This window comes from Perissodus microlepis, chromosome 23 (genome assembly GCF_051167445.1).
Source record: "Perissodus microlepis isolate ML-2025 ecotype Zambia chromosome 23, ASM5116744v1, whole genome shotgun sequence".
In the NCBI taxonomy this organism is placed as follows: Eukaryota; Metazoa; Chordata; class Actinopteri; order Cichliformes; family Cichlidae; genus Perissodus; species Perissodus microlepis.
In genome coordinates this window covers 28,609,041-28,623,623 of record NC_140482.1, presented here as the reverse complement: position 1 = coordinate 28,623,623, position 14,583 = coordinate 28,609,041, and the positions used below count along the sequence as shown (strand labels likewise).

General features: G+C 40.0%; 1 protein-coding gene across 2 annotated transcripts in view; it reads left to right on the top strand.

Moving 5' to 3' along the window:
* Nucleotides 1–640: 640 nt before the first annotated feature.
* btbd8 (BTB domain containing 8) overlaps nucleotides 641–14,583 on the top strand; it is a 28,757-nt gene continuing 14,814 nt past the window's right edge. The window contains exons 1-9 of one of the 2 annotated variants that reach the window (XM_084920815.1): nucleotides 641–738; nucleotides 1,565–1,686; nucleotides 5,261–5,440; nucleotides 8,524–8,648; nucleotides 9,020–9,137; nucleotides 11,380–11,469; nucleotides 12,162–12,242; nucleotides 12,329–12,425; nucleotides 12,900–12,988. In XM_084920815.1, coding sequence (XP_084776941.1) covers nucleotides 1,580–1,686; nucleotides 5,261–5,440; nucleotides 8,524–8,648; nucleotides 9,020–9,137; nucleotides 11,380–11,469; nucleotides 12,162–12,242; nucleotides 12,329–12,425; nucleotides 12,900–12,988 — 887 coding nt within the window. In that variant the 5' untranslated portion in view covers nucleotides 641–738; nucleotides 1,565–1,579. Of the gene's footprint in view, nucleotides 739–764; nucleotides 998–1,564; nucleotides 1,687–5,260; nucleotides 5,441–8,523; nucleotides 8,649–9,019; nucleotides 9,138–11,379; nucleotides 11,470–12,161; nucleotides 12,243–12,328; nucleotides 12,426–12,899; nucleotides 12,989–14,583 lie in introns of those variants that run through there. The other variant, XM_084920816.1, reaches the window with a different exon arrangement.

Below are 14,583 nucleotides of genomic sequence, written 5' to 3'. Positions count from 1 at the left end.
TAGTAAGGCGAGCTAGTTCATTTGCTGCCTTCACTGACTCCGGTAACTCAGTAGAAAACAGGTTTATATTTTCAGGTTTCTATTAACTGGATATTATAATGTATGCATATTTGAAACAAAAACAAAAAAGCCTTTAGCTTTTTCAAAAGCAACAATTTTTATATGACACTGTGAACCACAATAAAATATGAAATATTTATCGGTGGGTTTTCACTCTAACTTTTCATAATTATGTTTTTTTGTCTGAATGTGTTGACCACCACCATTTGACCTTAGAACTGAAGAAGCTTCTCGGATGAGAGGTGAAACGTCTTCAAGCAACTTAAAGAAGTCCAGACGCTTTTCTCTGCAAGCTCCTTTGACTACGATGACCTGGATGACTGAGAACCTTCACAGACATAAATGTGTTGAACTCTTCATATTCCTGCCATATATGCCCGCTCCAGTACGCGACCCTCCTCCTTCTAGTTGTTTGATAATTCTAGGTTTTTCTCTTGCTAATGTCACTTTAGCATGCTTTCATTCTTTCTGTATTCCATGTCTCTCATCTCTAAAGTATTCACCCAAACAAACCAAACAGAAGAGGCTGTACGTGAATGCATCGTTTTCTTTAGCTAGGTAGCTTTTTGGTGTACTGCGCATGTTCCGAAGCTTCCGGCTTGTCCACTCCTTTTTCGTTTGACAAACCGCGTCGTAGTGGGTGGCGAACAGCGTGTAGCAGTGATGTCAACAACATTGGTCAGTGGGTCAGCATATTCATTTATTTTATCCTTAACGAGCAGTTACCGAGCCTCGTGCTCGCAGGCAGCTATCGACTGGAGTTAATTTGTGCAGGTGTATTTTTTGACGAGGGTAATTAAAGGTTAAAGAGGGTAACTTACTGTTAACGGTAGCTCCTCATAGCTAGCATGCTAGCAGCCAGAGGAAAATGAGATTGATTTGCTTACAGTACCAACTGGAGCCCACAGAGAACGAGGAAACACCTGAGCTAGAGCAGGTGAATTTGGGCTCCGTGTATTTAATTTTGTAAAAGGATTGCTTTATTGAGTATTAAACTTCACACAAACAGACACTGGTTAATATTTGCGGTGCTGGGTGTGTTTTCTGTTGGAAACACACGAAAGCAGGTATTTTACCATGGATAACATCATCATCCTTTTTAGTGGTACGGCTAAATAAATTCCTCGGTCACGTAACGTGGTGAATTTCTGTCGTTATTGCGGTCACCTCTTCCAGGTTTCATTGATTTCGCTAAACTAGGCTAACAGCGCCTCTTTGGATAGAAAAGGAAAGCGAATATGAGTCAGCGACTGTGGAGAAAGATGGTATTGCAGCATATGATTACGGGAAAAAAGGTGAATGCAGTAGCCTTTTGTTGTCCTGGACTATGTGACAGCACTTGTCAGGTGATCCTTGTTGGTGTAGTTGTCACAGTTTGTGATGATCTGCCTCACTTTGTCATAGTGTGCACACAGCATGCCACTGAAAGATGTGGTTCCCATTCCACCAGAACACCTTTGAGTTCACAAGCTGAAGTGTGTCTTCCCTCTTGTCTCACTTTTAGAGAACATAACACACCATGATCACCAGTGAGGCAGCGAGACTCGAATTCCAGGTCAAAGAGCGCAAACACAAGGATCAGCTGAAGAGATGTTTATCTTCTGCTTTGTCTGCAGACCTGAACAGGTAAGGTGTCTGACACTGACTCATAAAGCTCAGTGTTAAAGGCTGGGCTTTGACACATGTGCCACAAGTTTTCATCCAGCTGTCCAAGGCAGTTCCAAGCTGTCAAAGGATAAAAATTGACCAGTTCTTGTGTCCAGTAATGTGAACTTGTAGAAAGAGCTGATTAAATCAAACAAAAAAAGACCACTTTTAGCTTAATTAATTCAATATCAGATTTTGCAAAGAGAATCTTCAATTTAAGATTGAGAAAAACAGGGAAAGAAAATGTCACTGCGGTACTTCACTTTTCAGGTAAACTGCAAACCTATCCCAGCTGCCATAGCGCGAGAGGCTGGGTACACATTAGACAGTTCATCAGTCTGTCACTGGGCTATCACAGAGGCATTCAGCGATTCATACTAGGGCTGCCACAAACGATTATTTTGATAGTCGACTAGTCACCGATTATTTTTGCGATTAGTCGACTAATCAGATCATCATCCATTGGACGTAAAACGTACAGCTTATTGCACCAGCAGCATCTGCTCTTATGTAACCATCATTAGCTTACAGCTTTAAGTGTTTAAGGTGTGTGCTAACTAAAAATAAAGACAAGATGATAGTTTATTAAATTTTAATGAAATTTGCAGATTGTTTCGGTGAAGTTTAATAAACTCCTTGCTATCTAAAATATAACAGGACACCGGAGTAAATTCTCGAGCATCTCACACTGCTGATAATCAGCTGTCTGCTTGACGTTTATTCAGCTGTGTAAAAACTATAACTTTAATCTCAGCCAAACCGATTTACTCAGGAACAAATAAAATACTAAAAAAAGCCAAACAATAACATTTTAAGTTATCTAAGTGACTTATGTATATTTAACCTGAGTAGCGAAAGACGGCGGTGGGTTTGAAAACAATTTGCCGGGAGTCCGGTGTTCTCACGGCTCTAGTGAGCCTTGCCCCCGGCTAGCTATCGAGCTAGTGGGTAACAGACGTCTCCGAAAACGTCGGAGCGCTTTTGAAAATATGTGGTGTCCTGATAAACTGAGCAGATATTTGAGGTTTACACAGCTACATTCTCACCTGAAAATGTGTTAAACATTTATTTTGTGACCCAGAAAGAATAATAAGAGTAACATTAAAACTAACTAGCTGCCGCCATTGTTGGAAACTGAGCTGGGCTGTGCTATGAATTCTGGGACACAGCTTCTTCTTCGGGGTCTAACGGCAGCTGGCATCCTTGTACATGCAGTGCTGACATCTTCTGTTTCAGTCCGTTATTACACTCTTAAATCCTACTACTTATTCCTGCGTCTTTTGTGATCTTACAAAGCTTCAAACGACGCGTCGACTATTAAATCAGTCGTCGACGATTTTGATAGTCGACGTAATCGTGACTAGTCGACTAATCGTGGCAGCCCTAATTCATACTCAAGTTCACACCTGCATCCCGTTTATAATCACCAATTAATCTGATCCCACTGCCTGCCTTTGGACTGTGGGAGGAAGCTGGAGTATCTGGGGAGAGCTAGGGCTGTGCGATATGACCAAAATCTCATATCCCGATATAAGAATTCTATCGTCCAGATAACGATATAAATCACAAAAATGTAACATTTTCTGTCAATTCTGTGACTCTCGGGCAGCTCGACTGGCGAGAAGTGTTTCCAGCTGGGCATCATGTACCTGGAGTCCAGTGTTTTAACGATGCATGAAACTATACATTTTTAGACATAAGTTGTAACAGCCGCCGTTTTCTTTGTGAGTATTTAATACACAGCATGCTGCGGGGAAAAGCCTGTTCTAACGTTTGAGTCTAAGGTTTATTTTTTAGCACCTGACGTCTTTTTTTTTTTCTTTTTTTTTTTACTTCTCATCCGTAAATAATCTGCTCTTTCACGTGATTCAGTTTATTTTGAAAAGTCTCAACAGGATCTTGAGCTTTATTGTGAAAGGTTTATGTGGAACATAAACAAGCGGACACGCGATGCTGTTACCGTCATTGTTGCTAACCACACGCATAAAAACAGGTGCTTGTCCGTCAGTAGTGCGGTTATATTAAATATAAGAGAAAGAGAGAACTTTTAGAAATTAATATAGCCACTACAGTGACCATCAAAACGGTGAAAAAATATTGCCGTAAACAGTTTATTTTGCGACACCACGAAACAAACGATAGCGTAAAATGAAACGATAGACGTTTTTATATCATCATCCGATATATATCGTTATATCCAACAGCCCTAGGGAGAACCCATGCAGACATGAGGAAAACATGCAAACTCCACACAGAAGGGCCCTGTCCATATTCTAGATTTGAACCCAGGACCTTCCTTTAATGTGAAGCAACAGTGCTAACCACTATGCCACCTTTGTATGCTACTTAAAAAAATATTTCTAAGATTTAATTAAAAGCTTCTAAAAAAGCAGCAAAATGTGGTTATAGAAAGTAAAGCTGGAGTTAAAATCTAGTGTCTGCACCTTAATAACCCAGGCTAGATTTTCTGAATGTTCAGTAACACACACACACTTATAGCATTTAAACCGATTGCACAGCCTGTCAGACAACTTTATTGATTAAAGATTTGGTGTCACACTGAGATATTCATCACTATAACTGAGAAAAAAAACTTTTTAGCAGTAACTCCAGTGCTGTTCAAATGTTAAGAGTATAGAGTTGGTTTTCAGTCCTGTATTCATTCTTTCTTTGTGAAATAGTAACCCATGTCATCTGACATATTGTCAGTATTTCTTTGTCTGTTGGATGAAGGCGCCTGACATTTTCTTGTCTTTTTAAGAAGCTTCATTGGCATATACGTTACGTACATGTACTTATCGACCATTTTGACACAGTCTAATAAATTATGTTGTTTCACAGCCAGTGCTCTTTTGAATCAGGCCAAGTTTTCCTTTGGGGAAAAAAGATTGCTTTCCAAATGTCTCTTAAACGTGCTTGGCTCCATATTAGAGTTATAATAATAAGAAATGACAGAAGTGTATTATTGAAAACCATAATTATTCATGATGTGTTAAAAGAACACGAAAGAACACAGAAGTTTGAAAGTAACTATATTTAGTTGTTTATGTCTAAATGTAACTATATTTAGTCAAACTTGCATTTAAGAAATGCCGTGGGTGGAGCTTTTCCTCAGATAATAGGGTCAGTGGATCTGGAATATAAAACTTGGTGCAAGCAAAGTTGCACTAGGTTTCACAGATAAATGGAAACTCTGGGATGTGGATCTCCTTGGTGCACGGGCAGCATTTCTAATCAAAGGGTAATACAAGTGGACACAGCACCAGAGTTTGAAGTCATAGTGTCCAGTTGGCCATCAGCTGACTGGTTTCTGGGTCATTGGTTATTGAGGCTGGATGAGATGATAAGACCGCCTCAGGACTCTGCTTGTGTTGTTCTCAAGTGGAAAAATGGGCCATCAGATGAATCTTCAGAGCCTTGGGCCTTTTCTTCATTGTCTCCTTTCTGTGTTTGTTCTTAAAGATCAATGAAATATGAAACTGTCTCCCAACTTTTGTTGTTTTATTTATTTTGTTAAACACCGCTGTTAAAGTGTTGTGATGTGTTTCCCCAGGCTACTGCAGGAGGAGCTGGAGGCTGATGTTTCTCTGTATGCTGGCTCTGGCTCGATCCGAGCACACAGAGCTGTATTGTTGGCCAGAGCTCCTGATGTTCTTCAGGGACAGACGCACAAAGATCCCATCATCATCCATCTGCCAGACTATGAGCTGTCTGGGCTCAAAGATTTCCTTAGGTAGGTCATTTCCCTGAGTATACATGAAACCTTTGCTCTACATCTGCTTCCTAGCAGGGGTGTTATGAGACAGTAGTTGTTCCCTGATGTGTTATCTTTGCTGCTTCAGTGTCTGTCTGACAGGGGGCGCCAAGTGCTCCATATTTATTCTGAAGCGCTGGTAATCTTGATTCAGTGAGCTCTGCAAATGCTGCAGCTATTGAATAATAAATTACACTGCTCATTTTCAAGTTCTTGCTGAGACGCACAAATACCAAACTGAGTTTTAATCAAAGCCTTGCAGCGCAGGCTTTGATCCAATGAATGGAGTCTCATTAGCAAATTAAAATTAGGACAAGAAGCCTTCCTCTTACGACTGCACTGCCACAGAAATGAGAAGTCGCTTTAAAACTTCTTTCCCAGCAGCACTACTTATTCTATTACCTAGTTCTGGAAGACGTTCTTAATAGTTAGACATTGCACTCTAAATAAGGTCATATAGAAACTGCTGCTACTGAAAGGGTTCAGCTTTTTTTTCCTGCTGTATGTGGTAGGTGGGAAGCAAAAGAGTGATGTTTTGTGGATGGTGAAATTTAAATGAAACCTCACACAAAACCTTATTACTAAAATGAAAAAACTGCTCAGAAATCCTTATGAAAATGGTGCAGGAAAAAGTGATCTGTGCAGCAATGTCTCCAAATTTGTTCAAATTTTAATTAAACTTAAACTCATCCTGTGTGTCAGTGTCATTTACAGTGTAGCTAAGCATGCTAGTTAAACAAAGAACTCTAAATTTTATATATTAATTCAGGAGATTAAGGGAAAGAAAGAGGTGGGGAGAAGCAGTATTTCTGGATGTTTATTTCAATTAGAAGACTCGTCAGAAGTCTTTTAAAATGTTTCGGTTACTTAAACAAGAAACAAGGACACAGTGGCTGAAAAAACACAAAAGAAACGCAGAAAGAGAGAGAGAGATCACTATTCAACATGCTAAAAACATGAAAGAAAGAAAAATGTTTCCTAGGCCAACATTAAAATAAAGAATAACTCTTAATCACATCTATGATAAAAAATTATGCAACAACAACAACAGAAAGTTGACGCATACATAAACTGATAAAGTACAGAGGATATCTTGTAGTACTGAACTGCACCTCAGTCTTCTTATAGAGTGAGGATACGCAGCGAGGAGGGAGTCTCTCGTGATAGTCAGCTCCCTGTTTCTGCATCTGTTTGCACTAACTTAAAACAGTTAAAAACAAGTAAGGACAGTTGGTTGTTAGATTTGAGTAGTGGAGATTACTAAAGCCTCATTCATTACACCAGCAAAAATGATACATGTTTTCGATCTTTAAATGGCCACTGGGAGCAGCAGCAGTGAGCAAAAAACGAATATACTTTCAAGCATGTAGCTAAAAATTTGCATTTAGCTGGTAACACCTAGGCAAGGTTATTATAGTGAAATAAAACAAAATGAGGTGTGAAAAAACATTTTACTCACTGATATTATATTGTTTATACACTAAAATAAGTATATATAGGAATTAGGGCTGCCACGATTAGTCGACTAGTCACGATTACGTCGACTATCAAAATCGTCGACGACTAATTTAATAGTCGACGCATCGTTTGAAGCTTTGTAAGATCACAAAAGACGCAGGAATAAGTAGTAGGATTTAAGAGTGTAATAACGGACTGAAACAGAAGATGGCAGCACTGCATCTACAAGGATGCCAGCTGCCGTTAGACCCCGAAGAAGAAGAAGTAGCTGTGTCCCAGAATTCATAGCGCAGCCCAGCTCAGTTTCCAACAATGGCGGCAGCTAGTTAGTTTTAATGTTACTCTTATTATTCTTTCTGGGTCACAAAATAAACGTTTAACATATTTTCAGGCGAGAATGTAGCTGTGTAAACCTCAAATATCTGCTCAGTTTATCAAGACACCACATATTTTCAAAAGCGCTCCGACGTTTTCAGAGACGTCTGTTACCCACTAGCTCGATAGCTAGCCGGGGCAAGGCTCACTAGAGTCGTGAGAACACCGGACTCCCGGCTTCAAACCCACCTCCGTCTTTCGCTACTCAGGTTAAACATATATAAGTCACTTAGATAACTTAAATATTTTATTGTTTGGCTTTTTTTTAGTATTTTATTTGTTCCTGAGTAAATCGGTTTGGCTGAGATCAAAGTTATAGTTTTTACACAACTGAATAAACATCAGGCAGACAACTGATTATCAGCAGTGTGAGATGCTCCAGAATTTACTCCGGTGTCCCGTTATATGTTAGATATCAAGGAGCAGACGGCTGAGTTTATTAAACTTCACCTAAACAATCTGCAAATTTCATTAAAATTTAATAAACTATCATCTTGTCTTTATTTTTAGTTAGCACCTTAAACACTTAAAGCTGTAAGCTAATGATAGTTATATAAGAGCAGATGCTGCTGGTGCAATAAGCTGTAGTTTTACGTCCAATGGATGATGATCTGATTAGTCGACTAATCGCAAAATTAATCGGTGACTAGTCGACTATCAAAATAATCGTTTGTGGCAGCCCTAATAGGAATGTCTTAAGTTGTTGTGTTTTATAGTTTGTCTAAATTTGTTATAACCTGTTTGCTTTGTTGCTTTTCTTTGAGACTCACATGTCCATATGACAAGCAGTGTTGTGTCTGTATTATATTTCTGAACTTCAATTAAAAAAAAATTGAACCAAAATGAGCATATCTCATTTAAGTGATTAAGTGATTACACCATCCAGCTGACTTGGTAAGACGTAAAGAGTTTTTGTTTTTGTTTGTTTGTTTTCTTTCTGGGGGAAACCACTCAGAAAATGTCTGCTTGGTTCGTTTTTCTTCCTCTTTTGTTGTTTTGACTATGACCGTGACTCAAATTGATACAATAACACAATACCCAGAGCAGAGCAATCACCTTTCAGAAGGTGTTAGGGCAGAGGTCTGGCCTGCTAGCCTCTTTATTAAATGCTTCACTGAGCAGGAACAGCAAATTCGGCACACTTTAGATCGCCTAGCTGCGTCAGATGAGACTGTCATTTTAATATGTATGAAAGATTCTTAATTAAATTTAGTCTTTCTCCCCTGCAGGCGAGTGTACACAGCAGACCAGAGCATGCGCTCGGCTCCAATAATCCCAGATGTTGAGGGCTCCGTGCCAGAAAGTACTCTGCCTGCTCCCGACACAGCAGACCTCCATAGATCCACTGAATCAGGTAAACAGATCCAGCCTCTTTTCCATGAAGGGTTTATTTCAGGTTATGTGACGGCTCAGCTGCTCAGCAACTCTCCCGCCTCCACTTTCTTCCCATCATGTTATCTCAGCCATAATCCACTTAAGGGCTAATCGCTTTGAGATCCCTGTTGTTGTTGGTAATTACAGGATTGCCACGCTGTGGATAGTTCATGATTTTACTCTGCTTTTATATTTTACAGTATTTTTAACTTGGTTTACTGAGAGCTATCTCATATACACACATTCTGTGTGTGGTCTCAGCAGATTAATATAAGCCTAAAGCTTTCCTCTTTTTTTTTTCCACCCTCCACTTCCTGTCCTTCCTCATTATCCTCCTCAACTCGTGTGCAGATGCTGTTGTTCTCGAGCCAGCCTCTGGCCTCGGAGCTGACCTGCTGGATCTGTACCAAAGGGGAGAGCAGTGTGACATTACTATCCAAGTAGCAGATCAGGTCTTCTCCTGCCACAGGTAGATCTATTCATGGCAACATTTTCAGCCATCTGTATCCAAACACTGGGAATAAAAAACGTTTTTTTGCAGCTCAATTTACAATTATTTCTGTGCTTATATGATCATATACAGAAATTACCCTTTTTTCACCGTAACTCAAAATGTGTAAAATTATATGCAGTTTGAATGAAAACAAGCAAAGATTAAACCACTGGGATGTGTTATATGAATGAGAAAGTGAGGTGACACTGTAAGACACAGTTAAGTTAATTCAGGTCATTTCACTGAATTAGAGTTGGCCATAAATCGGTGCAGTATTTGGATCGGATATTGTTTGATTCTGACTCAGAAGGCTGAATTGGGCTGAGCTACGTAGTGTCTGTTTTATTCTTTGTTCATTACACCACAGTTCAGCAGCAGCAGCAGCAGTGCACTAATGGCTAACATAGTATGGAAGAAGGTAATACAATTTAGAGGTATTTCACATCTGCTACCCCAGCAGCTTTGCTTTGTCTCTTCGCAGCTGACTTAACTGCAAACTCCAACCAAGTGACTGAAAGCTCTGACCATGGTGCTTTCTTTGTCAGCTCCTCTCTTTCTCCATATGTTTGGTTTCAAATTTTTTGGGAAGCTTAATGTTATTACACGTCACCTGTTTCTTGTCAGCTGTTCCCCACAGGTGAGGCTGGAAAGGAAACAACTAGGATGACCATAAAATAGTATGCAGTAAAGACTCACTGAGCTCAAATAAAACTCGAGCAAATATTTTTGTTGAATAACATAAATTAGTTCATGTTGTCTTTCATCTTTGTCTGATGTAATTTGTTCTTTTAATAATAATTAATCCATCAATATTGAAGTCAAGCCTGATGTTACCTCACACATAAAGGAACAATTTATAGTTTCTTGATCAGAGTGAGGAACGCAGCTTATGGACTTACTACAAGTATTTGATAGGTAGTCAGTATTAGCAGTATCCAAAAACCAAAGTATAGGTATTGTTTTGAGGCTGAAAAAATTGGCTTGGTATATCTTTATTTGCCTTATTATGTTCCTTGTTTCCTCTGATAAATTTCCCATAGATTCTCTAAATGTTATGTGTTGATGGGATTGAATTTAAAGCGCCTACGTGTGATTTCCATTTAATCTTGGTTATTTTTTGGTTCACAAAACATCAGAGGCAGCGCCTCACCTCAGCACATCACAGCCACATTTATCAGATGTTAAACAATAAAGCGCTTGTGCGTATGCTGTTGACTCATGCAAATGTGAAGCAGCGGTGGTGGGCGGTCATTCAGCAGTGCAGAGGTTGTAGTAGCTATGGAGACAGGATTTTCCCAGCTCCTGCTCAGGGGACCCATTAGCCAGAAAAAGCTCAGCAGAGAGGAGAAGCTGGGCTCTTTTTCTTTTTGTTGTTCTTTTTTTGGGGCGGGGGGCTTTCTGTGTGGAGTTTGCCCGCTTGGTGTTCTCTGGATACTCCAGCTTCTTATGGCATGTCCAAAAACATGCATGCTCAGTCAGCTGGTGATTCTTAATTGGCTAAAGGTGTAAATCTGAAAGTGAATGGGTGTCTGTTTCTGTCTGTTAGCCTTGTGATGGACTGGGGACCTGACCAGGGTGTACCCTGCCTCTTGCCTAATGAACACATGGGATAAGCTCACCATGACCCTGGATTTAATAAGTGGTAAAGAAAATGGATTGACTGTTAGAGTTCAGCTGTAGTCAACCAAAAATATTTGAACCCCTCAAACTGTACCTACTGTTAAACCAATTGAGTGATGACGTATCTTTACCTTAACAAAATCTGCCAGAAGCATTTGTGAAACAAACTGCCTGCTATCCTATTTAGCCTAAGAAAATCAAAGTCATTAATTAAATGTGTGGTTTACCACATTTAGACTTTATTTTACATGCCACTAATATTTGATAAACGCTGCCATAAGACAAGAAAGAAAGCAATGTGGACTCAAGGGTGTACAGTAAAAAAGGAATTTATAGAAAAATCTCTCATGTCTTTAATGCCTTTTATAAATATTCTAGTCTCGTGTATTTTTACACCAGTGATGGTACGGTGAGGTCAGTGAGAATAAAAATAGCCTTTAAAGATTCAAGAAAACTCAGTTTCTTTTATTTAATTTTTTTCTTCTTGCTTGTCAGTTCAAAGCTGCTTCAGTGCAAACAATTTCAGTTGCAAATGATGTGAAGAATAAATGGTAGGTGGCTCTCTGACATGCAGCTGTCTGCTTTATTGGGTTTCTAGGGCAATCCTGTGTGCACGATCTCAGTACTTCCGAGCAATGCTTAGCGGGAGCTGGATGGAGAGCTCCAGACAGTGCATCACTCTGCAAGGGTAAGACCAGTACATCAGCATCACGTAGCATCAGGACATAGGGATCAATAGTACACCTCCACTTCTGGTCTAACGTAATTCCTGAACTGTGCAGTTGCATATAGAGCATTAATTATTCATGCATTGCTACAGAGGTGGCTCTGCACTGTATGTGGTTTCACTCACAATGCCATGTTTAACTCCACACTTCAAAAACAGACACAGCCGGTGTGCTGTCAGTGAAATCTCATATAGTTGGCTCAGATTTCAACCAAGCAAAGTTGGAATGTTTCCTCTGCGAGGCACATAAATGTCTTCTCATCCTTTTCCTCCTGAAGAACCCCCGCTACCACCCACCCACTCAGCATCACCATCACCACACGCATTCTCCTTCTTTCAGAATGGCAGAGGCAAATGAAGCCCATTTTTCCCTCCAGGGAGAGACGTGTCACACACCTCAGCATTACTGATCTAAGGGTAACGGGGAAGACAGAAATCAGAATAGAGTGCCTGCACATGTAGGGGAACCTGTGAGGCCCGTATATTGCACATGGACTGAGTGCTGCATGATAAATTGATTTTTATTTACTGGCTTATTCGACTTTATAGCCAAAGAAATGTGCATAGATTGAGAATATTAGAGTGAGATCTGGGGCAGTTTCGTTTGTTAACCTCCAATTCAAGGCTTATAGAGTTTGTTTTAATCTTTTTAGCTTGGGGCCAGATGAGATGGAAATCTTGCTTCAGTTCATGTACGGAGCCATTGTGGATCTGCCCAGAAGAGCCAGTGCCAGGTATTGTATGTACACGAAACTGGCAAAAATAAAACTCAGAACCAAGAAAAGATGCTGACCTGGATGTGGTGTCTGTTGTTCCACAGTCAGGTGGTGCTGGCTGCAGACATGCTGGGTTTGGAGGGGCTGAAAGATGTAGTGGAAATGGTTCTGACCCGAGACTACTGCCGCTTCTTCCCTAAGGTGAGCTATTGACAAGCTTGATGGATGGCTTTCATGGACTTGAATGAAAATGTCATTAAAACCAGCAAGTCGTTGAAGTTTGATTTTTCCGATATGTTGAATTTATGATCACACAGCAAAAAATAGTTTCAGCCTTCACACACAATCTTCACACAGTCATGTGTCTTCAGTGGCCTCAGAAAAGTCCCTAGTTCTAATGCAGGATGTGTCCTTTTTTGTAATGTACATAATAGTATGTGGCATCATGGATTTAGAAAAAGAAAAAAGTTTTTGTGGTTACTGCCTCCACACATTTAGCTTTACGTGTCCTTAGAAAATCTCTTTAAAAAGGCAATCATCTCTTTAAAAAGGCAATCATCTCTTGTTTTCTTTAGTCTCTCAGTACTGAATGCTACTGCATCCTAAATGAAACGGTTTGAAAGCATTTTATATACTTGTATTGCTGTTTTTTTTCTTGTCTGTGTGCGGTTGCAGCCAGCTGATGGAGTTCAGAGAACAGTCCTTGAGTGCCTCTCTTTCACACATGCCTTAGGTCTTCAAAACCTCCATATGCAGTGTAAGCGGTAAGTGTCTGCACTCAGCACTGTTTGGGCAATTTAACAAGACTCCCACACTTTTGGAAGCTTTCTTACGGCTTACAAATGCATATACTCACAAGGTTTCAGAACCCAGAGGGTGAAGCATCTCTCCAAAGAATGGACTGCTGTGTCTTCTTAGCCTGGGCCTGGCTTGAGTCTATTCAGTGCAGATGTCCAACTCCAGAGTAGCAAATCACACGTATAGACTCTAAGGTTCCCGCAATGGTGTTTCAGTGTTGATCCATCGTGGTGTCTGTTAATGCCAAAACTCTCAAACTTAGAATCAGTCAATATGAGATTTTGTTTGTGGCTTAGCTTACGCCTTTGGCTTTGTTTCTCGTCCTGAGATTTGTTTGAGACTACAACTACACAGCATTCATTTGACAGATCTTTTGCTGATTGGAGTTATTCTAAATAAAGTAGTTCTTTGTAACAAATAAAGAATGTGCTAAATAAAGTTTATTTTCAGTTTTGATTCATTGTTTACTTTTGATGCTTCTGATTGAGCTATGGCTTCGAGTGATCCAGAGTAGGGCTGCCACAAACAATTATTTTGATAGTCGACTAGTCACCGATTATTTTTGCGATTAGTCAACTAATCACATCATGCATCCATTGGACGTACAGCGTACAGCTTATTGCACCAGCAGCATCTGCTCTTATATAACTATCATTAGCTTACAGCTTTAAGTGTTTATGGTATGTGCTAACTAAAAATAAAGACAAGATGATAGTTTATTAAATTTTAATGAAATTTGCAGATTGTTTCGGTGAAGTTTAATAAACTCCTTGCTATCTAAAATATAACGGGACACCGGAGTAAATTCTGGAGCATCTCACACTGCTGATAATCAGTTGTCTGCTTGACGTTTATTCAGCTGTGTAAAAACTATAACTTTAATCTCAGCCAAACCGATTTACTCAGGAGCAAATAAAATACTAAAAAAAAGCCAAACAATAACATTTTGAAGTTATCTAAGTGACTTATGTATATTTAACCTGAGAAAGACGGCGGTGGGTTTGAAAACTATTTGCCGGGAGTCCGGTGTTCTCACGGGCTCTGGTGAGCCGTGCCCCCGGCTAGCTATCGAGCTAGTGGGTAACAGACGTCACCGAAAACGTCGGAGCGCTTTTGAAAATATGTGGTGTCTTGATAAACTGAGCAGATATTTGAGGTTTACACAGCTACATTCGCGCCTAAAAATATGTTAAACGTTTATTTTGTGACCCAGAAAGAATAATAAGAGTAATATTAAAACTAACTAGCTGCCGCCATTGTTGGAAACTGAGCTGGGCTGCGCTATGAATTCTGGGACACAGCTTCTTCTTCTTCTTCGGGTTTTAACGGCAGCTGGCATCCTTGTACATGCAGTGCTGCCATCTTCTGTTTCAGTCCGTTATTACACTCTTAAATCCTACTACTTATTCCTGCGCCTTTTGTGATCTTACAAAGCTTCAAACGACGCGTCGACTATTAAATCAATCGTCGACGATTTTGATAGTCGACGTAATCGTGACTAGTCGACTAATCGTGGCAGCCCTAATCCAGAGCACTGCCTTCTTAGGACCTTCACCCAGCT